Raw genomic sequence first — 23,692 nt, forward strand, 5'->3', positions numbered from 1 at the left:
GCTTCTAGAAAATACCTGTTTTCATACAGTCATCTCCAGGGCTGGCCCAAAGCATTTTACTGCCTGAGGTAAAGAATATTTTTCTCTTACTTAATGTGCAGAAATAGGACTATGTTTATTTCAACATCAGTGAAAGGGCAGGATGCCACTACTACAAGCATCAGACCTGGCTGGGCCATCTGATGCTCATAACTTCAATATCAATAAATTCAATATCAAAGCAGAAGGAAACATCTTTGCAGCCAGTTAGAATTAAACATTAATGTTATTTGTCTTTTTATATGGCTGAAGTTATAAAGAATGTTATACTCCTTCTCAGGTCAGAAATATTTTTTTCTTTTAAAATTGTATAGAAATTTAGATAAGGAAATCTGGTGTATTGTTGGATCTCTCTAACCAAAGCAATTTTAACAAAATGATATCATTAAAAATATCCATTAAAATAAAAATTGACACAATTAATATTATTTTCAGAGCAAACATTTATAAAAGCAAAATTTGAAATGAATTCTGATATCTGTATAGAGAGCACAATTATTACATCACAAGATCATGGCAGGTATATATCCTGAACACCAGAGAGTACAATTTGTAAGTATATTAAAAAAGCTGAAAAATTATCTTTCTTGAAGTTAGATATTAGAATCATGCCTGTGGATTTCTTTTTAGCATTATCTGGACAGCTCCCTAGGAAGGCAGCATCTCATCAAACTCTAGAAAAATACATTTAATTTGCTGAACAAATAAATTTCCTGACTTTTTTTTCATGGCACCAATTTCTAAAATTTATCTTAGTAGAATTTTATCTTCTGCTGCTTTGAATTTCCACAAAAGGAACAATTTTAGAAATCATCAAAATAATGTTTATCTAACTATTAAGTATAAATATGGCAGAACATTTTGATTCCAATGTAGCAGTTTTCTCTGTTCTAACGTCGCCCCAATGTATGGGAACTAAAACTTATAAGCAATCTAGATTCTACTCTAAACAGCAACAGGAATTAGAAAATTACAGTAAGATATAAACAAATTGGAAATTACAAATTAGATAACATACTGTAGGAATGGCAGCAAATATAATTTCAAAATATGGGTGCTTTCTCAGAAGAAACAGATCATGTGATCCCTAAGAATGAAAATGCGCTTGTACATGTTCATTGCAGTCTATCAAGCCTTCTATCCTAATCTTATTTATTTGATATGATATGATACATTATTTCAATTAAAACTGAAAAACTATCTTTCTGCAAAGTAAAGCACAAACTTTAGGCATAATCTGCATTGCTAAAAGCAAAACATGCCGGGCTGCAGCTCAGCATTTAGCTTGTCTTTTGATATAAGAGTATTTTATGATTGGCCAAACCCATCAGAGCAACCATTTTGTGAGTGAACCCACAAAATGATCTTAAAATGTTTCTATTTGTCCCCAAATTTTCCAGAATTAATAGTATATTCAGAATTGTTCAATTTTCATAGATTCAAACTGATCAGATTTTAAAATAAATTTTAACTTGATTCAGTGATATCAAGCATTATTCTAAATAATTATCATTATATAATTATAAGTAATTACATCACTATTACAGGCAATAGTGAAGCCACTGTTCCATCAAGAAATATATCTTGATAATAACTGTTAATAAGTCTCTTTTTCATATGTAATCCAAGTTCAACTTTAAAAAAACAATTTTACCTTCCATTGATTCAAGCTGAATAGAACCCCCCCCCCCACCTATCTGAAGTTTGATTTTGGAGGTAGTGGAATGAAGCAACGGGAATAAATAAAAAATGCAGAGATTCAGGATTTAGGGCTTTGAGTTGAAACAAGCCACAGATCTAAGAGGGAAGGAGGGGACTCCTGAACTGGCCTTCTTGATCTAAAAAAGGGGAGGGCAATTGTATATATGCATAGGTGTTCATATCCATACTGTGTGCGTATGTGTGTGTGCATGCAGTCAATTGCTTCTCCATATCAGTTGTGTTAAGCAAGTCCATCTGATATTGACAAGGTTATGATAAACCTTTGGTATCATAGAGCTGGAAGAGATCCTTTAGGTCATAGGATCCATTGTTGCTCAAGGCATTCCTCACATCAAATGGAGGAGCGTTGGCCATCTCGTTTGGAATTTGGTTCCACACCAAGAAAGTGCCTTTGTTGTTAAAAATCTGCATTAACTTAAGGCCACTGTGTACGACCTGCACTTTGATGACAGAGAACAAGAGTTTGTTGGCTTTGTTCCGTATGTTACTCTTTCTGGTAATTATAAAATGCTATCTTTTTCAAACCTTTCAAGTTCTTTGCAACAGTTTCACTAGTTTGATTTTCATCCATTCATGGCAGGGTAACACTGGGAGACTCAGGTCTTCTCCCAACCTCAATCATGAAAGCTCAATGGGACACTTTGAGCCAATCATTCTCTCTCCGCTCAATCTGTCTCATGCAGTTGTTCTGGCAACAAAATAAAGGAAGATCTTGAACTCCTTTAGGAAAGATAAGGTATTAATCTAAATATTGATTATAATAATGCCATTGTTGGAGGGCATTTTTTTGTCTTCTACAGAGCTGGATTTAGGTTGCAGGTTTATCTTGCACAAGATCAGTTAGAATCCGGTTTACTTGAGAAGAACACAGGTATTTGTAGCTCACACCACAAATTGCACCCCTTTAGTACAAGATCACAATGCACTAGAAAAGAGATTGCAATACCAATCCCTTTAATCAGACCAACAGACAGAGACATGATGCTGACCAAAGAAAAATCAATTGCTGGCCATCCTTTGAATAAGCTTGTATCCTATTTATGGCATCTATTTTTTTTTTGTTATAATTTCTAATTATAAAATTGGAGTAAATGTTTAACACTATTGAAAATGCTTTTAGATGCATCAGTAGGTAAGAGATATTACCTGCAAATACAAAGTTCATTAGCTTTTCTATAATCTCTTTGGATATGGTATACACTCATTGTACTAGTTGCAGCTATGCATGGTATGTAGAGTTCATTCTACATTTCTATAAAGGCTCAACTGAATTCCCAGAAGGAAAAGCAAAATAAGCTATAATGATTCACTAGGATACTGGCAATATCAGCGTAGCCACATGCTGACACAATTACTGGAAATCAGCTGTACTGGAATCTATAGCCATGTTTATCATTAAGGACTTGCCAAGATTTCCTGAAGTAAGAACATGGGTTTTGGCATGTATCCTTGAATTTCTAATATGTTTGTGGCATTTTGAAGGACAAGCTATATCTTAAGAGAGAAAAATAATGTCATTTTATGGGCAAAGGGAAGGTTAAGAAAGCGGATTAGAGGCAGTCAAGCAAGATAAATTAAACAAATCCATGACTAACTGGGTGTAACAGCGAAGGATCTCATTCTGTTCAGCTGAATGGTTCCCTAGGGCTGGATCTATTACTTCTCTGAGCTTTTTATCACCTTGGAATTTTTATGGTTTGATTGAATTCTCATTTTTGTAAAAAAAAAATTTCATTAAGTCAGTTTTCTTTTTTAATTAAAGACATAAATAACTTTTATTCTGACTTTCCTTACATTTTTTATTATTATACAAGGGAATATTTCAAAGAATGAAGCATAAAGTAAATGTCACTTTTTAAGACATTGTAAGTATACTGTAACATTAATATTACATATTATAGCTTCAAGATATTCTCATACTCTTTTGATCATTAACATGAATACTTTTTTCTTTTTGTTCAGCAAATATATTTTGAATGCCAGCTGAAAGATTAAAAGAATGCAAAAGCAAAACAAGAATGAAGCCACAGTATCATAAATAATTGAAGCTAAACTGAGTCTTCTATACCATCCCATTTCATTCTTTGCTGGATTGAGAGGCTACAGAATAGTAACAAAAACTAACATGAGCCTGTAAGGAAAACAATATGTAATATGCAGAGCAGAACCACATGTCTAAAGCAATAATAAATAACTATTTAGACATAAGGGATGCATTGTTTTACACTCATAGAAAAGAATTGGAAGCGGATGTTGAAGAGGTTTGTCATGGATTTCTTTTGAAATGAAATGGTACGATGGAATCTGATGTGGCAAAAACAATTGCTTAATTCATGGAGTCTGCCAATGTCTGTTCAAATATTGACTCAAAAATTATGTATAAAATGTTTATCTTTAGGAAAGATGAGTACAAAAATTATACATAGGGGGAAAGAACAAGAATGCATGTATTTGAGGAAATAGTATACAAGGTATTATTGTATTATTATTGCGTGTATTACACACACACATGTACACACAGAAAGACATATACATATAGTAGGAAAACTTATAAATGGACAATGGCAGATTTTGGGGGGGTTTAATTGTAAAATGATGTAAAGGTTTGCCAGTTTCAACTAATGCATGCAGGCTAGAAACTATTCTGCTAGAATGTAAGTTCTCTATTCATCATTATTATCAGTGTGCAAATGAAAACTGTTTCTGTTGATGGCTGTGTTATTACAGGTGCTTTTCATATGACATTGAGAGCTGCATATGATTCACTTGGCAGAGAAGTCTATGAAGTTTACCTTTTTTCTGGCCTGCAAATCTTTAGAAGAATGGGCCTTTACATGCTTTCTTAGAGAACTTGGATCTGTGTATCGTTTGGTACAGCCAGGAATCTGACAAGCGTAAGGTTTCTAAAAAATGAAAAGAAATAACAAGTCACAAGTTAAGGCTATACATTCTGATATGGCAATATTGCAAATATCATTCATAAAACCAGAAAAAGAAAAACGATGAAGATTCTGGCACAGAAAAAGATAGCTGGCATGAAAGAGAATGAACATTTTTAATTTTATATGTTATATTCCTTCTCATTCCATATCTTATGGTTTAAACAAGATAATTGGCAGCCTACCTTAGATACTGCAGCAATGGCATGCTCAAGTATAATTGTGAAACTATCAGTCCACATGCTGACATACAAGCTCGATTCAAAACTTTTAGCCACATGTTCCCTCACTGTGAAAAGTCATAGCCCTAACATTACACATGCTGATTAATCTCTTCAGACGAGAGTCTCTAAAAATGGATCATATAGCTATAATACAATACAATACAATAGTAGAGTTGGAAGGGACCTTGGAGGTCTTCTAGTCCAACCCCCTGCCTAGGCAGGAAACCCTATACTATAGATGTAGCTAAATTCTGTACCAACTGAAACATGTTCCAAAATCCATAGTGGATTGCATAGATGTAGCTGCAGGTCCAAAGGTTTTGTTCCTGAAGATTTCCAGGAGGCCGACAGAATATGGGACTATTGGAAGTGCTCAACTTCTGAGACTTGGTTTCTTAGTGGAATCATTATGCTTGCATGTTGGGGAAATAAATGCATGAGTAAAAGTTTTGAGTCAGACTATTAGGTAGCATTTGTAAAAAACAAAGTTCAGTATGGTTGAGTAAGGAAATATCTAGAGGATCATGTACCAGTGGAATAAATATGCCATCTGTGTAAAAAGGCAGAGGCAGAAAGGACTTATTTTACATTCAGAGCAGGATCTTTAGGTCCGGTCAAAAAGTGGTTGTCAGAATGATTGCCTCATTGGCAACCGCCAACAGTGCGATTGAAATTTAACCTGTTTTATGGGAGTCGTGTGCAATGAATATAAAAGCCAGGTGGAGTTTCAATTGCACCGTGGCATTCATTATGTTAGCTTTTATAATGTGGACATGCATTTTACATATTGATCAAATAAATTCTCTGTCATCTCTACTTGTACTTACAATTATGCATCCCTTATATAAAACGTTAGTTTAGTCAGAAAATATATTTCTTTAGAAGTTCAGGTAAAGAAGTTGTAGTAAAGTCCCAGACATAGAGATACAGAGGAAACCTGCTTCAGAAAGAGAGAACGAAGGGGAAAGATTAGTCTGGGACATGGCAGAAGAAAAAGAAAAAGAAGCTTAAATATATTAAAAGCCGTATAACAATTTTTCAGAAAGTATAAAAAACTTTTTTTGAAATACCCATGCACTAATTAAAACATGATGGCTATAAATAATCCCTAGGAGGAAAAAAAATGCAAAAGTCAACATTTCTTATTTTTTTAATTTATTTTTAAGAATACACTCCATTTTAAGGTTTAATTTCTAAGAATTGTTTCTATCATCCCAATTATCTTCATGGGCAACATTCCAAGTATCCTTGGTTTACACTGTTGTTCATGTCCCCCCCCCCTGTAGATCAGACACTTCCTGCTAATTTTTAGGACTGATGTATGTACTCACAGCACATACATGCCTCATAGCATAATTTATAGAATACATGTTCTTCTTGTAATTGCAATTGATGACATATCTATTTTCTTGAAAGGAAAATCAAAAAGCCCAGCTAAAGCCTAAATCAAAGTCCAGCTAAACACATCTTCAACCTTTTCTTTTTTATTGAAGCCTTTCTAGTATTACTTTCACAAAGATATATTTGTATGGCTTTTGCAAAAAGCAGCACTAGCAAAATCACAGCCAACTCTAATTTAGTCCATTCAGATAGCTAATGTTATGATTCCCAAAATGAAAATGTTAATACTAATGCAAGTGTGCTCCCAGTTGTATATGTAATAGATAAAGCATGAAGCAACTTACTCAGATAAGTCTTGGCATGAAATATACACTTCAAGTAATAAGATTTAACCAAAAGGGGGGCTATCCTATAAGGATTCTGTGCCTCTGAAATAATTTTCAGGATTTCAAAATCTAACATATATATGCATCTGTCATTGTTTCCCTATGTACTCTTGTATTATAGAAATTTCCAAATATTTTGAGTATATATGAGAGTTGTATGAAATCATTCTAAGAACTACTTTGTAAAGTCCTTAAAACAACCCTCCAATCTTTCTGCTTGAAGTGTTGATGTGTCATAACCTAATAAAGGTTCTCTCCAGTTGCTGGAGGGCAGGGGGGGGGATGTCTCCAGACATCATTTGAGCCAGTTTGGTCTTTTAAAGTGCCAGCTTAGAAAGTGGGGAAACTATGAGTTCAAGTCCCACCTTAGTCATGAAAGCCAGCTGGATGTCTTTGGCCCAGTCGCTATCTCTCAACCCAAATCATTTTGCGGGGTTATTGTGAGAAAAATTGGGAAAGAAGTATTGGATATGTTCAGCACTTTGGGTTGTTTGTAAAAAAATAATAAAGGTAGGATACAAACAAATAAATGTGTATGCTTAAAGGAAGCCCCTCCTTTGTTCAGGACGATTTACATTTTGCTTCAGGAATAATCTCAACAAAAGTATCTTCTATGCTGTTTCAATCAGCTGGCCTGGCACTCTCTTAGTTTTACCTCCCGGGGATTTATTTTAATTGGGTTTGGGTTTTAATTGGGGATGTTTTTAAGGTTTTAACTGCTTTACTTTAAGATACAGTCTTCTAACCTCCTCATTTAATTTAAGATTTGTGTATTTATATTTATTCCTATGTATTTGTGTTTTAATTTGACTGTACACCGCCCCGAGTCCCTTTCGGGAGAGGGGGCGGTCTAGAAATCTAAATAAAGTAAAGTAAGTAAAGTATGCAGGGACATTTAGGTTAAAATGCCATCAGGAGTATCCTTACGACAGGATCAAGCTATCTACAGGATGTCTCAAGGTGTTGGGTTCAGAAGGGTGCTTCAATTGTTTCATGAACAACATACATATTTTCCATCTACTACTGGTTTCTGGGGCATAACTGGTAATATAGCATAAACTCATGTTATCTGGGAATGCCTTGTTATATAGAAAAACCTCAAAGAAGTGAGTTATTCTTCCTTATTTAAATTCTGTCAGCATTTTAATATTTTTATTTTTAAACCAGCCTCTGATTTTTTTGCAACTTCTTTATTGTCCATTCTCTTTTGTAAGGCCTGTTTTTAATGTTCCAATTAAACCTTGCTATAATTTATATTTATGTAATGGTTTAAATTACCCACAGCTTGCCATTTTTGTTTTTATTGTTCATTTATATAGAATCAATTTTCCGTGTTACTCTGATGGAAAGAGAGAAATGGATCTTTAAAACAGAAATATAAAATATTAGTACACCTCATTCAGTTTATTCGAGTCTGTGCAGGTCTGACAGAAAGAAGGATGCTGAATTATATTAAGTTATACTGTATATCGTATTTTTCGGAGTGTAAGACGCACCGGAGTATAAGACGCACCCAGGTTTTGAAGAGGCAATTAAAAAAAAAGTAGGTAGGTAGATAGAGGGAGAGAGAGGGAGAGAAAGAGAGAGAAATACAGTAGGTAGGTAGGGAGAGAGAGAGAGAGAGTAGTTAGGTAGGTAGGTAGATAAAGGGATAGAGAGAGAGAGAAAGAGAGAAAGAGAGAGAGAGATACAGTAGGCAAGTAGGGAGGGAGAGAGAGTGTAGATAGGTAGGTAGGCAGAGAGATAGAGAGAGAGAAATAGAGAGATAGAGAGAAATACAGTAGATAGGTAGGGAGAGAGAGAGGTTAGGTAGGTTGGTAGGTAGGTAGAAGGAGAGAGAGAGAATAAAGAGAGAGAAATACAGTAGATGGGTAGGAGGAGATAGAGAGAGTAGGTAGGTATATAAGTAGATAGAGGGAGGGAGGGAGGGAGGGAGAGAGAGAGAGAAATTCAGTAGATAGGTAGGGAGAGAGAGAGGTTAGGTAGGTTGGTAGGTAGGTAGAAGGAGAGAGAGAGAATAAAGAGAGAGAAATACAGTAGATGGGTAGGAGGAGATAGAGAGAGTAGGTAGGTATATAAGTAGATAGAGGGAGGGAGGGAGGGAGGGAGAGAGAGAGAGAAATTCAGTAGATAGGTAGGGGGAGAGAGAGAGAGAGAGAGAGTAGGTAGGTAAATAAATAGATGTTTCCAGGTGGATTTATCCATGTGCTGGAGAAGGAAATCGCTGACAACCTGTAGCACCAAAAACTCATCAACCACTCTAACTAAACAGCTTTCTGAAAGGGGAAAAAAAAGGTTTTGCACTCTGCAAACCTCCCCAAAACGGCCCGTTTTCGGGCTTGTTTTTTTCCCAAATAAAAGGCATGAATAGCCTGAGGAGGGGGTTGCAGAGTGCTCGGGGGGGGAGGGGGGAAACGTCAATTTTTCGCAAAAACGGGCTGTTTTTTTGTCAAAAAAATGCATGCATAGCTTTATGGAGGCTTATAGAGTGCTGCTGAAGGCTGGGGGGGGGGGGGGGAACGGCACATTTTGTGCTCATTTCTGCCCTCCCCAGCCCCTAGGAGCTGTCTGAAAACCTCCATAAGGCTATGCATGGCCATTTTGGTGAAGGGGGTGGGGCTTCAGGAGGCAAAAAATGTGTATTTGCTGTATAAGACGCACCCAGATTTTCAGCCTCTTTTTAGAGGAAAAAAGGTGTGTCTTATACTCCGAAAAATACGATAATTCATATTTACCAGAAAAATATTGGAATATCAGGTTGAATCCTAACCTTTCAAGCACTTCTATTACTATGTAGCAGTGGTTCTCAACCTGTGGGTCGGGATCCCTTTGGGGGTCGAACGACCCTTTCACAGGGGTCGCCTAAGGAAAACACATATTTTCGATGGTCTTAGGAACCAAGACAACCAGTTTTATGGTTGGAGGTCACCACAACATGAGGAACTGTATTAAAGAGTCATGGCATTGGGAAGGTTGAGAACCACTGATGTAGAGTTTAGTACAGTGGTGGGTTCCTCCCGGATCGCACCGGATCGCGCGCGCTCCCTTTCAGCGCTCCACCTGGCTTGCGCGCTCCCTTTCAGCGCTCCACCTGGCTTGCGCGCTCCCTTTCAGCACTCCACCTGGCTTGCGCGCTCCCTTTCAGCGCTCCACCTGGCTCTCGCGCTCCCTTCCGGCGCTGAAACCGGAAGTACAGTTTTGCCCGGCCCTGGCGAAGCAACGACGCCTTTCTGCGCTCCACCAGCTCGGCTGGGAACGGAGATGTTTCCTCAGCGGAGCGGAGCGCCAGGTGGAGTGCTGAAAGGGAGCGCGCGCGATCCGGTGCGATCCAGCAGGAACCCACCACTGGTTTAGTACTATCTTTCCCCTAAAACGTAAGAGCATACTTCATCTTCTGTATAAGAACCCATGGTCTTCACTCTCAATTTTGCACCATTACTGTTATGGTAAGTACGAGAGGAAGCACTATATTTTATGTATGTATGTATGTATGGTTGTATGGTTGTATGGTTGTATGTATGTATGTATGTATGTATGTATGTATGTATGTATGTATGTATTTATTTATTTATTTATTTATTTATTTATTTATTTAATTAATTAATTAATAGCTATACAGTATACTGTAGCCTCTTTTATTTTTAATTCAAATCTACTCCTCCTAGGTTTTCTGCATATCTCTTTAGGCAATCAAATCATGCCCTATGCAGGGCTTTGAAGCAGCTATGAATTTTTTAGGAGTGAGTATTTGAATGCCCCAATGCAGTCTTTTTGACCTGGGCTTCTGTGTACTGAAGACTTTTGTGAGAAATTGTGATGGGTTCTGCAAGAGGTCGTGAAAAAAAAACTTTTTTATCTTTAATGTATCATGCACTGTGAATGCAATGTTTTTATGCAGGGATTTCCTATGACCTGAAATTTATTTCAAGGGTTCCTTAAAAGGGGGAAAAGGTTGAGAAATGCTATTTCAACATAATATATGGAAAGCTTGTTTTGTAGGCTGATAGATTTGTGAAAGGAAATGGGTGAGAGAACTGGAGAGCATTGCCCTATATCACATAAAAACTAATCTGCATCTTAACAGTATAAAAATTCTGTATACAGCAGGCATCCTGAGCCTCTTAGACTTATAAAAGGAAAGGCTTATCACAGAAGTGTCAAACTCAAGGCCCGAGGGCTGGATGCAGCCTGTGGGGTATTTAGATCTGGCCTGGGGGCCACCCTGGAAACAGAGAAAGTCTGGCCCAGTGCTTCTTCCAATGAAAACAGTCTCCTAAGCTCCGTTTTTGGCTGCCACGGCCTCCTGCAACAGTGAAAATGGAGCTCAGGAGAGTTGCATGCAAGCTCCATTTTCACTGGCAGATGCTTGCAGGAGGCCGTGGCAGCCGAAAACGGAACTCAGGAGCCTGTTTTTGCTGGCAGAATGCCCAGGCCACCACAGGCGCCCCCGACAGGAGTGATGTCGAGCTGGCCACACCCATCCTGGTCAAACACAACCCTGATGAGGCCCTCAATGAAATCGAGTTTCACACCCCTGGCCTAGCACAATGATCTCTTTTTTTATAACAAGAACTGAATTTCAAAACAACCTGAATAACATGAGCTAACAGCCTTCTATAGGGGTTCCATTGTAAGTCTCCATTTTATGTGCACTTAATAAATAATATGTCTGCAAGACCTCAGTCAGGATAGCAAAATATTATCTAAAATCACATTCTTTCCTTACAGTGTCCAGATGCGTCCTCTGGTGCTTGGCTCGGTCGCTGGAATTACTGAATGCTTTATGACAGCCTTGATGCTGGCAAAGGTAAGGTTTTTCTCCAGTGTGGCTCCTTAAGTGAATCTTCAGATTTTCTAGTCTAGAAAAGGCCTTCTTGCAGCCTTCGAACTGGGAAACAAAATAAAATTTCTAAGATTGAAGGAAGATAATTTTCTTCTCTTTGCAATGTTGCCTACAGTATGTATTCATGTTAACTGTTTAAAAGTTCATTTTTAGCCATTGCAGATGTTCAATTAATGCATGTCATAAAACCAGCCATGTCTATTGTCCTGGCTTCTACACATTAATGAGTTCATCCATATTTCTGAAGAGAGCATATATTAAATGCTTCAAATGTGCATGATCACACCTAATTTCTGTACCTACACGCAATATACTGAGTATCAACGTGGGGCTTGTAGTGTTGGGTTTTCAGACAAACTCTTATGGTGTATACTAGAATCAATTTTAGATTTGGTCAAATAATATAGAAAGTCATTAACAATACAATTATATATCTTTTTTTTCAGAAGTAAGTCCCATTAAGGTAATTAGGACTTATTCTCAGATAATTCAGCCAATTTACATCTCTGTACATATACAACTATCACATTCTGCAGGAACACAGGATACAATTGTGATTTTACAAAATGAGACAAAATAGAAATGTAATTTTTTGTATAAAAGTAAAATTATGTTTTAGCACCCATATATCTGCCTAAAATTAGTTTTATACATAATGAGGCACTTAATACTACATATTTTTTTCCTACATAGGAACAAAACATTTCTCCCTTTATCCTTTCCCTCAATGCGGAATATTTTGGGGGGTAGGTTCCTTTCCACAAGCATCTACTACTAAATCTATGACAAGGGGCATTGGAGCATTTTCAAAAATATAATAGAGAAAAAGATTAGAATTATGTTTTCCGAACATAACATGAATAGTTTCATTTGCTAAATTGGTTTAAACTAAACTTAAGCTTAGTTTGCTTATTCCTTATAGAGATATAATTAGACGAAGAAACAAGAAACTAAGTAGAACCATGAGTTACTATGTTAATTTGATCTAAAAAGTTTTACACATGTAGAGAAGCTATGCAAACAATTGTATGTTCATAATTTAAATCAATGTGATTTTTGTTATGTTTTTCTGTTAGATTTGCTGCAAGTTTTCATAAACCTCCCATTTTCAATTACTGCTGCTTCATTTAGAAAAAAGACAATATATTCTCTAAATTCCTTGTCCTAACTGAGGGGAAATATAATTTATTTGTATTGTGCACAATATTTTATTCTGACTCCTTCCTTTCTTACCAAACGCTGCTGCAGAAGATTCCATTTGTAGTAGTTGACCCCATTGGGGGAAGATCTAAACCCTTCCTCTCCAGCTGTTTTTCAGTTAAAAATGCTTTTGTGAATGGAGAAAATGTATGGATATGGAAAAGGAGGGTGAGAAGAAGCAAATGGATATATTTTGAGCAGAGAAACTGCCAGAAGTTGAGCACTTTTCTTTTGAAGGAAAAAGTACATCTTACTGGGTTAGGATTAAACATGAGCTATTAGCACCTGTACAACCCTTTTTACAGTCAAATAATAAAGTATCTTTTAAATAACACCCAAAACATGATTAGAAAGGTAATGCAGGTTGTAAATACGAGTAAAGGTAAAGATAAAGGTTTCCTGTCCAGGGCATGGTGCTCATCTCCATTTCTTGGCCAAGAGGAGCCAGCGTTGTCCAAAGACATTTTCCGTGATCATGTGGCCAGAATGGCTATATGCCAAAGGCGCCTGGAACACTGTTACCTTCCCATTGAAGTGATATCTATTAAAGTACTTGCATTTGCATGCTTTTAAACTGCTAGCTGGGGGAAACCTCGGAAATGAACAGTTGGGGGGCAGGAACTTGGGCAAAGAGGTTTTACCCAAATATGGGTAAAACTGACTAAAAGCAGAGCAGTGCAAGCAGATTAAGACTGATTTTATTTCATTTCTGATCCTCTCTTATTTATCACTGATTAAGTGAGCTCACTTAGTTCTTTCAAACAGAACCATTTTGGAATTATTCTCAAGCCTTTCATAAACACAAATCAGAAAAATTTTATACATACATGGTTGAAGGTAACTTCATTTGAAGCAGTCTAAAAAATAGAGCTGTTACTCAGTCTCTCTCATTCATTCATTCATTCGTTCATATTCTCTCTCTCTCCCTCTCTCTCTCTCTCTCACACACACACACACGGACTAGTTCATCAGGAGTGGGGGGGAAAACAAGTCATGAGTGCAAAGTAATGTAGACATACTGCATGTATTGCCCTGCTCAATCACCCTCAGAGAAGCCAATTGTAAAAAAACAAACAAAAATTTTGAGCTTCAGTTTATACACAGGTATATACTGTACCCAGTGACAAATACTGTGTATAACTATATCATACCACTGTAAAACACAATTGAGAAGTTTTAAATGAGAAGCAATATATAAAAGGAACACGATATTGTGCTGTTTTATTCAGAATACAATTTCCTAACAGTCTAAAATTCATTCTCAGTAGAATGTCTTAAACATAAGTAATAATAATAATAATAATAATAATAATAATAATAATAATAATAATAATAATAATAATAATAATAACAACTTTTATTTCTAGACCGCACCCTTTCCTAGGCAGGACTCGGGGCGGTGTACAGTCATGTTAAAACCATATACAAATACATAGACATGAACATAGACATAGACATAGACATAGACGTGGACGTAGACGGAGGAGGTAAAAAATATACTGTACAATTCTTAGTTAAAATACAAATATTAAAATACCCTTAAAAATTCCCCAATAAAATGTTTGCCAGGAGGTGGAAGATGGAACTGTCAATCAGCTAAGCCAGCTAGTCGGAACAGATGAGTCTTGAGCTTCTGTCGGAAGGAGCGGAGGTCATTGGTAATTCTAATATCGGGAGGGAGGTCATTCCAGAGGGTTGGGCCCATCACAGAGAAGGCTCTACTCCTAGGCGTCACCCGCTGGCACTGCTTGGCGGATGGCACCTGGAGGAGTCCCTCCCTGTGAGAGCGGATAGGTCGTAGGGATGTATGAGGTGAGATGCGGTCCCGCAGGTAACTAGGTCCCATGCCATGGAGCGCTTTGAAGATAGTAACCAACACCTTGAAACGCACCCGAAAAACCACAGGCAGCCAGTGCAGCTCGCGCAGGAATGGTGTTATGTGGGAGTATCTTGATCCTCCCATGATAACCCGCGCGGCCGCATTCTGAACTAGCTGCAGTCTTCGGGTGCATCTCAAGGGGAGCCCCATGTAGAGAGCATTGCAGTAGTCCAGGCGAGACGTCACCAGCGCATGAGTGACTGTGCATAGGGCATCCCGATCCAATAGGGGGCGCAATTGACGCACCAGGCGAACCTGGTGGAACGCCTCCCTCGCCACGGCTGTCAGATGGTCATCCATCGACAGCCGGGCATCAAGGAGGACGCCCAAATTGCGCGCCCGTTCCACGGGGGGCAATAATTCGCCCCCTATGGCCAGTGATGGCGTCAACTGGTTAAATCGGGGCGCCGGTAGCCACAGCCACTCAGTCTTGGAAGGGTTGAGTTTAAGTCTGTTGTCCCACATCCAGACCCGCACGGCTTCCAAACACCGGGACAACATTTCGACGGCCTCGTTGGGGTGGTTTGGGGTGGAAATGTACAGCTGTGTATCATCAGCGTACAGATGGTATCCAACCCCAAAACCACGGATGATCTCACCCAGCGGCTTCATGTATGTGTTGAACAGGAGGGGTGAGAGGACCGAACCCTGAGGCACTCCATAAGTGAGTGACCTCAGGTTAAACCTCTGCTCCCCTGCCAACACACACTGCGTCCGGTCGGAGAGATAGGAGCGGAACCACCGCAAAACGGTGCCCCCCACGCCCATCTCTTCCAGCCGGCGCAATAAGATACCATGGTCGATGGTATCGAAAGCCGCTGATAGATCTAATAGGACCAGGATAGAGGAACAACCCCTATCTCTGGCCCTCCATAGATCATCTACCAACACGACCAAGGCCGTCTCCGTGCTGTGACCGGGTCGAAAGCCGGACTGGCGTGGGTCAAGATAGACTGTTTCCTCCAGGTGACGTGGGAACTGTTGCGCCACCACACTCTCTACAACCTTCGCTAAAAAGGGAAGGTTGGAGACAGGACGGTAATTAGCTAGTTCCTCCGGATCCAGGGAAGGCCTCTTGAGCAGGGGCCTCACCACCGCCTCTTTCAAGGCGGTCGGCAAGGACCCCTCCTCCAGTGAAGCGTTCACCAGACCCAGGAGCCAGCCTCGTGTAACCTCCCAGGATGCCAGTACAAGCCAGGAGGGACACGGGTCCAGTAAACATGAGGTGGCTCGCAGTCGCCCACGTAACCTGTCCAAGTCCTCGGGAGCAACAGAGTCAAACTCCTCCCAGCATGGTGTCTCAAGACTTGCTTCCGATGTCTCTCCTGGTCCACTGAAGGGGGCCCATCCACTCCGGATCTGATCGATTTTATCCTGCAGATATTCCCCAAACTCCTCTGCTCTACCCTGCAAAGGGGCTTCCCGCGACCTCTGAAATAAGAGAGAGCGGGTCACCCGAAACAGGGCGGCAGGGCGGTTATCCGCGGACGCAATAAGAGCGGCACAGTGTCTATGTTTGGCCGCTCTTAGAGCCACAAGGTAGGTCCGTAAATAGGCTCTTACCTGTGTTCGGTCAGATTCGGAGCGTGAGGACCTCCACCTGCTTTCTAGGCGTCTCTTGTGGCGTTTCATCACCCTCAGCTCCTCGGTAAAGCAAGGAGCCAGGGTGGTTCGTTGCCGCAAGAGAGGCCGCAAAGGCGCTACCCGGTCCAAGGCCCCCGCAGCCGCCTTATTCCAAGCGGCCACTAGGTCCTCCGTCCGGGAGCGGGTCAGGGCTACAGGAAATGGCCCAAGCTCCATCTGGAACCTATCCGGTTCCATCAGTCGCTTGGGGCGGAACCATCTGGGACAATCAGGTTCCGCCTCCCCGCGGTGGGGGGTAGCGCCGGGGAAGTCGAGCCGGAGAGAAGAGTGGTCTGACCATGACAGGGGTGTGATAACTAGATCCCCTATTCCCAGATCACTCGTCCACTGTCCAGATACAAAAACAAGGTCCAGTGTGTGTCCACCCTCATGTGTGGGGCCCTGAATTAATTGGGACAGGTCCCTGGCTGTCATGGAAGCCATGAACTCCCGAGCCACCTTGGATGCTTCACCCGTCGACGACAGATTGAAATCCCCCATAACCACAAGTTTGGGGGTATCAACTGCCGTCTCCGCGATCAGCTCGAGGAGCTCGGGCAGGGCCGCTGATGCATAGTGAGGAGCCAAGTATACAATCAGCAAGCCCAACTGCCTCCCTGGGCCCCATTTCACACCAAGGGACTCGCACCCGGAGATCTGTGGCACAGTGAACTCCCTCGGTTCAAGACTCTCCCGTATAATTACCGCCACCCCACCACCCTTACCCTGGGCCCGCGGCTGATGAAATGCACGGTAGCCTGGCGGGCACATCTCCACGAGGGGTAAACCACCCTCGTGGCCCAGCCAGGTCTCCGTTATCCCTGCAAGGTCCGGCTCCCCCTCTGAGATCAACTCATTAATGAGGGGGGCCTTGTTAACAACGGACCTTGCATTGCAAAGCATCAGCCTCAGGCCCTGGCTCTGTAGGTCCTGACTGTTAGGGTGTAACCAACAAGTTGGGTAGACAATATATTGCACCAGGCATGTTATGTATCTTTAAGAGAGGAACTCTGCTAATTAGTAGATTACAGCATTTAAATTGCAGCTGATGTTGTTGCTCTCTCTCTCTCTCTCTCTCTTGATTGATGTATGATAACTGCTGTCTAACTGTTACTACTGTTGCTACTACTTACTGTGTGTAAGTTATTTGCTACTTGTATCCAAGTTATCTTGGTAGTATTGGACTGTTTTTTCTGTGTATGACTTTTTGGCTGTTTTTATGGATTTTGCTATATTCTTCAAAAAGTAAAGTTTATTTTGTTACTTTACTATCCATTATTTAAGTGTGGTTGCTTTATTTATCGCACGCTGTGTATACTTTACAGGGTTGCTCTGTTATAACCTCGATCTGGGGTTCATTGCTAGTGCTTAATCGCACAAGTACCTAACATTGGTTATGGGCCCAGACGCCCTGCCTTAACCATAATTTTTTTTTTTTAAGCACCACTTTTTGGATAGTTTATTTTAGTGAATATGGCACAAGAACAGTCTGCTGCACTCTCCATGATTACCCGGTTTGATGGAACCAACTATGTTTCCTGGTCCTTGAAGTGTTCCCTACTTCTGCGTAAAGAAGGACTGTGGTTTGTGGTTCAGAACCCACCAGATGTTACAGATTGGGATCCTGCTGATAATGAGGATGCGAAGAAGATTGCGTAGTTTAACAGGGACAATGAGAGAGCTCTCTGCATTATTGGACTAACACTGAATGACCAGCAACTGGTCCATATTCGTGGCGAAGAGTCTGCTGCTAGGTGTTGGAACACATTGCGGAGAATTTATGTTCGGGACAGTGTGGGTGCTCATATTTATCTCACACGGAAACTGTTTAGAGCCCGTTTGCAAAAAGGTGGTGATATGTTGGCTCATTTAGACTTCATGAAGAAAACTTTGCAGGATTTGCAAGAAAAAGAGTTAATTTTTTCTGAGCTTCAACAGGTGTATATTATTCTATCATCGCTTGATGAAAGCTACGACTCTTTTGTTTCCTCATTGGAAGTTCTTTCACGAGATGAACTGACATTATCTGAGGTTACCGGGAGATTGCTTGAAGAGTCCAGACGAAGAGAGGATAGAGTTCAGTTCAGAGACAATCAATCACAAGAAGAAACACAGTTTTCAACTGTAAATTTTGTTAAGAAATGTTATTCTTGTGGTGGTAAGGGGCATATTGCTAAGAACTGTAAAAATAGCAAGAAAAGGAGTGTTGCTAATAGTAAAAGAAAAAGCAACAATGTTACTGTAACTGTAGCTAAGGTAGATAAGGCTGTAAACCATAGTTTCTGGGTGGTTGACAGTGGCGCATCCCATTCTATAACTAAGGTTAAAGAAAGGTTTTTTACTATGAAGGCTAGCAAACAGCACATTTCCTTAGCAAATGGTTGGAAAATTAAGGCTTCAGGTGAAGGTACAGCTTATTGTCCATGTATTAATGAAAAATTGGAAATGTTATATGTACCTAAAATGAAATTTAACCTATTATCTGTAAAAGACCTTGTGAAATGTGGGTTTACAGTAACATTTAAGAATGATAGATGCATTATTGAAAAAGAAGGTAATAGTGTTATTGCCAATTTGGAGAATAATTTATTTATTCTACATGAGAACTCTTTAAATATTGCGAGTTCTGAACCTGGTTATAAGAATAAACAGCCCCATGATAACTGTATACATCTACTTCATAGACGTTTAGGCCATGTAAATTTTAAAATGGTACGTCAAACTGTTATTCTATCTAATGGAATCAATTTGAAACCTTGTTCAAAATATCTTAACTGTAATGCCTGTAACCAGGCTAAAAGTAAGGTTACCCCTGCAAACCGGTTTCAAGGATTCAAGACATCTAAACCACTGGATGTAGTGTTTGCAGACCTAATTGGCCCTAAGAAACCTAGCTTAGGAGGTGCCTGCTATATACTCAGCATTATGGACCATTATTCTAGGTATGGTTTCTGTTATGTTATGAAATCAAAGGCAGAAACTTTCCAACATTTTACTAAATGGTTAAAGTTTGTTGAACGTAAGATGGATAAAAAAGTACTTTGCCTAGTCACTGATAATGGGTCTGAATTCACTAATCATAGGTTTACATCAATGTTGGAGAATGCTGGTATAGAACATAGGCGTTCTGCCCCCTACAGGCCAGAACATAATTCATTTATTGAAAGACGTGGTCAATCATTGCAGGCAATGACCAGAACTATGCTGGTTGATTCTGGTTTGTCAGAAAAGCTTTGGGGTGAGGCTATAATGTGTGCAAACCATATTCTGAACATAGTAGTTAACTCAACTACAGGTAAGATTCCTTATACTCTTTGGCATGGTAGGAAGCCTGATTTGAGTTATTTACACACATTTGGTGTCCCTGCTTGGGTGCATATTCCCTCACAGACTAGACGGAAGGATCAAAGCAGAGCTAGGAAGATGGTTTTTGTTGGGTACAATTCCAATCATAGATCGTTTAGGTTCTGGGAACCTGGAACTCGGAGAATTATGCACAGTGCTAGTGCTAAATTTTCAGAACATGTTGGTTGGGAGAAGCTAGAACAAGAGTTTCACAAGGTTTGTGATGGTATAGATGTTGATCGTTTGGTTAATCATGATACACCAAATGAGCAGTTAGAGAATCAGGATGGTCCATCTATTACTCTGAAAAGGGAGGAAGATGTAGATGTAGAATCTACTCGTGAGGTGGAACAGGATGATTCTGCAAGTCCTGTATTGCCTAGGAGGTCTACTAGGGACAGGCATCCACCCGACAGATACCAAGCCAGTGTAGTATTGCAAGTTAGCATAGAACCTTCTAGTTTTGCAGAGTTAAGGCTGTATCCTGAAAAGGAAAAGAAATTGTGGAAAACAGCTATGGAGAAGGAGTTGAAATCCTTACAGGAATTGAAGGTTTATGAAAAAGCTAGGCTCCCTTCAGGGGAGAGTGCAATTGGCTGTAGATGGGTGTTTAAAATTAAAAACGATGCTGCTGGCAATGCCATTTATAAGGCTCGTTTAGTTGCTCAAGGGTTTTCCCAAACTGAGAGGGATTACGATGAGGTTTTTGCTCCGAGCTTGAAAGCCTCTACGTTGAGGGCAGCATTGGTGTGGGCTGCTAAGTATCGGTGTAATGTTACCCATATTGATGTTGAAACAGCGTATCTGCATGCTCCATTGCAGCATACCATTTATATGAAGATGCCACCAGGTGTGGATTCTAATGGCCAGACTGGTTGTTGGAGACTTAAAAAGAGCCTTTATGGTTTAAAACAGTCCGGTTTTGAGTGGAACAGATGCATAGTAAATGAACTAAAAGCTATGGGATTTATTCCAGGTTTGGCTGATCCTTGTTTATTTAGACAGGTGAAAAATGGTTTGATCTCGTTGTTGCTTTTGTTCACGGACGATATAGCTATTATTACTAGGTCTGAGCAGGAAGCTATTGACATTGTTTCACAATTAGAGAGTAAATTTAAAATCCGGAATTTGGGTGAAATTAAGCATTATCTGGGCTTAGACGTGGTTAGAACCAGTAAAGGTTTTAAGCTGTCGCAGGCTGGTAAAATTAATCATTTACTTAAGAAATATAGCATGGAGCTATGTAAGACTGCAAAGACACCAATGGCATTGGAGTTTAAACCTGAGGTTACTGAGGGTACTGGTTTTGATAAGGGAATCTATCAATCTTTGATAGGTAGCCTAATGTACCTAAGTAATTGGTCTAGACCAGATATATCATTTAGTGTGAACCAACTGGCTAGATTCAATGATAGTCCTTCAGAGAGGCATTGGCAAGCAGCAAAGCGTGTGCTGCGTTATTTGAAGAAAACTATCCACTATGCATTATATTTAGAACCGAATAGGGATTTAGTTTTGACTGTTTATGCTGATGCGAATTTTGCAGCTGCTATAGATAATAGGAAGTCAACTTCCGGCATAGCCTTTATGCTAGGTGGTGTACTGATTGGATGGAAGTCGATACGACAGAAACACATAAGCTTATCCACAATGGAAGCTGAGTTTTCATGTTTGTCGTTGACATGTACTGAGCTGATATATTATAAGCAGTTGCTTATAGATATGGGATTAAGTATCAATGAACCTTTTACTGTTTATGAGGATAATCAGGCAGCAATAAAAATGGCGACTAGTTTAGCTATTAAGACGAGATCGAAGTATACTGATTTGAGGTATCTTAATGTTCGACAAAGCATTAAGGAAGGCCTGTTAAAGTTGGAATATTGTTCAACTGAAGACAATTTAGCAGACAACTTCACTAAGGCACAAAGTTCAGTGAAACATACCTCATCATGTGAAGGTTATCATCTTACATTGTGAGTGGATATATTGATCTACCCAAAGGGGAGAATGTTAGGGTGTAACCAACAAGTTGGGTAGACAATATATTGCACCAGGCATGTTATGTATCTTTAAGAGAGGAACTCTGCTAATTAGTAGATTACAGCATTTAAATTGCAGCTGATGTTGTTGCTCTCTCTCTCTCTCTCTCTCTCTCTCTCTATTGATGTATGATAACTGCTGTCTAACTGTTACTACTGTTGCTACTACTTACTGTGTGTAAGTTATTTGCTACTTGTATCCAAGTTATCTTGGTAGTATTGGACTGTTTTTTCTGTGTATGACTTTTTGGCTGTTTTTATGGATTTTGCTATATTCTTCAAAAAGTAAAGTTTATTTTGTTACTTTACTATCCATTATTTAAGTGTGGTTGCTTTATTTATCGCACGCTGTGTATACTTTACAGGGTTGCTCTGTTATAACCTCGATCTGGGGTTCATTGCTAGTGCTTAATCGCACAAGTACCTAACACTGACCACCTAGGCTGAGAGGGTTGGTACAAGCGACCAGGCGTGTCCAACAGCCACGGTCTCCCAACCGACTATGAGATTTTATTCGGTCATCGCATCCACCTCTCCCCACGACCGTTGGAATAAAACAACCCTCTGTAGGAATGTCATTTCCCCTCCCCCTCCACACTCCGCTCACTTCCTCCTTGACCTCACCTGTTCGCCTGGCTACAGTCCTCCTCCTGGCCTGCCCTCCCACCCACCCTGGAACCCCCTAAAAAGGATAAAAAGCATTTAGTTAAAAAACCCCTGAGTCTTCGCTTCCTCCAGTATATCCTCAAAGTGCTGGCTGGATAATCTCAATCATGATATTAATTTGAATTAATTACAGCTGAAATCATTATGAATATTTACCAGGAAAAAAGATACAGTTTAACTTCAGATAAGGACATTTAGTCACATTTTTAGCTCTGCAATTGCACTCATGAGCTAATCTACCTGAGGGGGAAAAAACTTCCTTTCAGAACAATGATATGTATACCTGATTTTGCATAAATTTAAGGAGTGTTGTCTAGATTATGCATCATTTGTACTAGATGAGCCTGCATATTTCACATTTCTAGATTGCCCCTCTCCCTCAAGGAGGGGCTCTGGGTGACATACAGGGCTCTGGGCGACATACAGAATAATCAACATATGAAAAAGCATATACCCTGGCTTCTGAAAACAATTATCAAATTAACCTGTTTGGAACAAGGCTTCAATGAAACTTTGCAAATATAGTCTTGATTGACGTAGCTGTTCTTTCTGTGAAGATAATTAATATTATCTCAAATTTCTTGGAAAATAAATTATTTTTGTTTACATCAGCTGCTAGTAGTTTCAAATTCATGAGGACCAATCAAAAGGAAAAGAAGAAATTATGTAGCTCTAGAAAATATTTTATTAGGAAAAACTAGCATTGTATTTTTTTTAATTCTGCTACCTTGTTTTTGGTCTCATTTTTATTTAGAGTTAATATTATTGTCATAAGCTTCTAATGATATCCACTTGATGATAATATGCTATTCCAAAGACTCATTATGTTCAACATTCAACATTTCATGCAGATACTCATCCTAACACTTTTACATGGGAATAAATCTAACTGATCTCAAGGGATTTGGAGTAAACTCTTTTGCATATCTGATCTTACTGTTGTTCAGTCACTTCTGAGTGTTTGTGAACTTGGCAAACGGTATTAAGCCAGGATAGTCTGCCAGTAACTGTTTCTTTGATCTCATGTTTGTGTTAAGGTCATGCTTGTGTCATCAGTGTAGTGATTACATCTAGCCCCCTTGTCTTCTTTTAATCTCGTTCTGATTGCCTTTGATTTTTCCAAGCAAGTAGGAAATGATTCCTGCTTTTTTATTATATGTTCAAAATACTTAAGCTTTAGCTTCATTGTCAGTGTGTCATTGATCAGTCTGATTTTACTTCATTTGTACTACGTGTCCTATTTGCAGTCCAAAGTATTCTTAGCCATTTTCTCCACAACTACAATTCATAGCCCCCCCCCTTTTAAAAATCAGTCTTTCTGATGAAACAGTTTTCACAACTCTATACTGTAACATATATTATAATAGCTCTATAAAGCCCTGCAAAGCATGGGGCCAGACTATTTATGGAATCAGCTTTACCCCATCACAGGAGCCTGTCACA

The 23,692-nt window shown here is 39.6% G+C and overlaps 1 protein-coding gene across 4 annotated transcripts in view; it reads right to left on the minus strand.

Moving 5' to 3' along the window:
- The window catches only part of GLIS3 (GLIS family zinc finger 3), a 179,909-nt gene that overhangs the window by 39,847 nt on the left and 116,370 nt on the right, over positions 1 to 23,692 (minus strand). For all 4 annotated transcript variants that reach the window (XM_081941133.1, XM_081941130.1, XM_081941132.1 and 1 more), the window contains 2 exons: positions 11,378 to 11,539; positions 4,554 to 4,664 (listed from right to left, as the gene is read on the minus strand). In XM_081941133.1, coding sequence (XP_081797259.1) covers positions 4,554 to 4,664; positions 11,378 to 11,539 — 273 coding nt within the window. The remainder of the gene's footprint in view (positions 1 to 4,553; positions 4,665 to 11,377; positions 11,540 to 23,692) is intronic.

Source organism: Natrix helvetica (genome assembly GCF_964273705.1).
Source record: "Natrix helvetica genome assembly, chromosome: 2".
Classification (NCBI taxonomy): Eukaryota; Metazoa; Chordata; class Lepidosauria; order Squamata; family Natricidae; genus Natrix; species Natrix helvetica.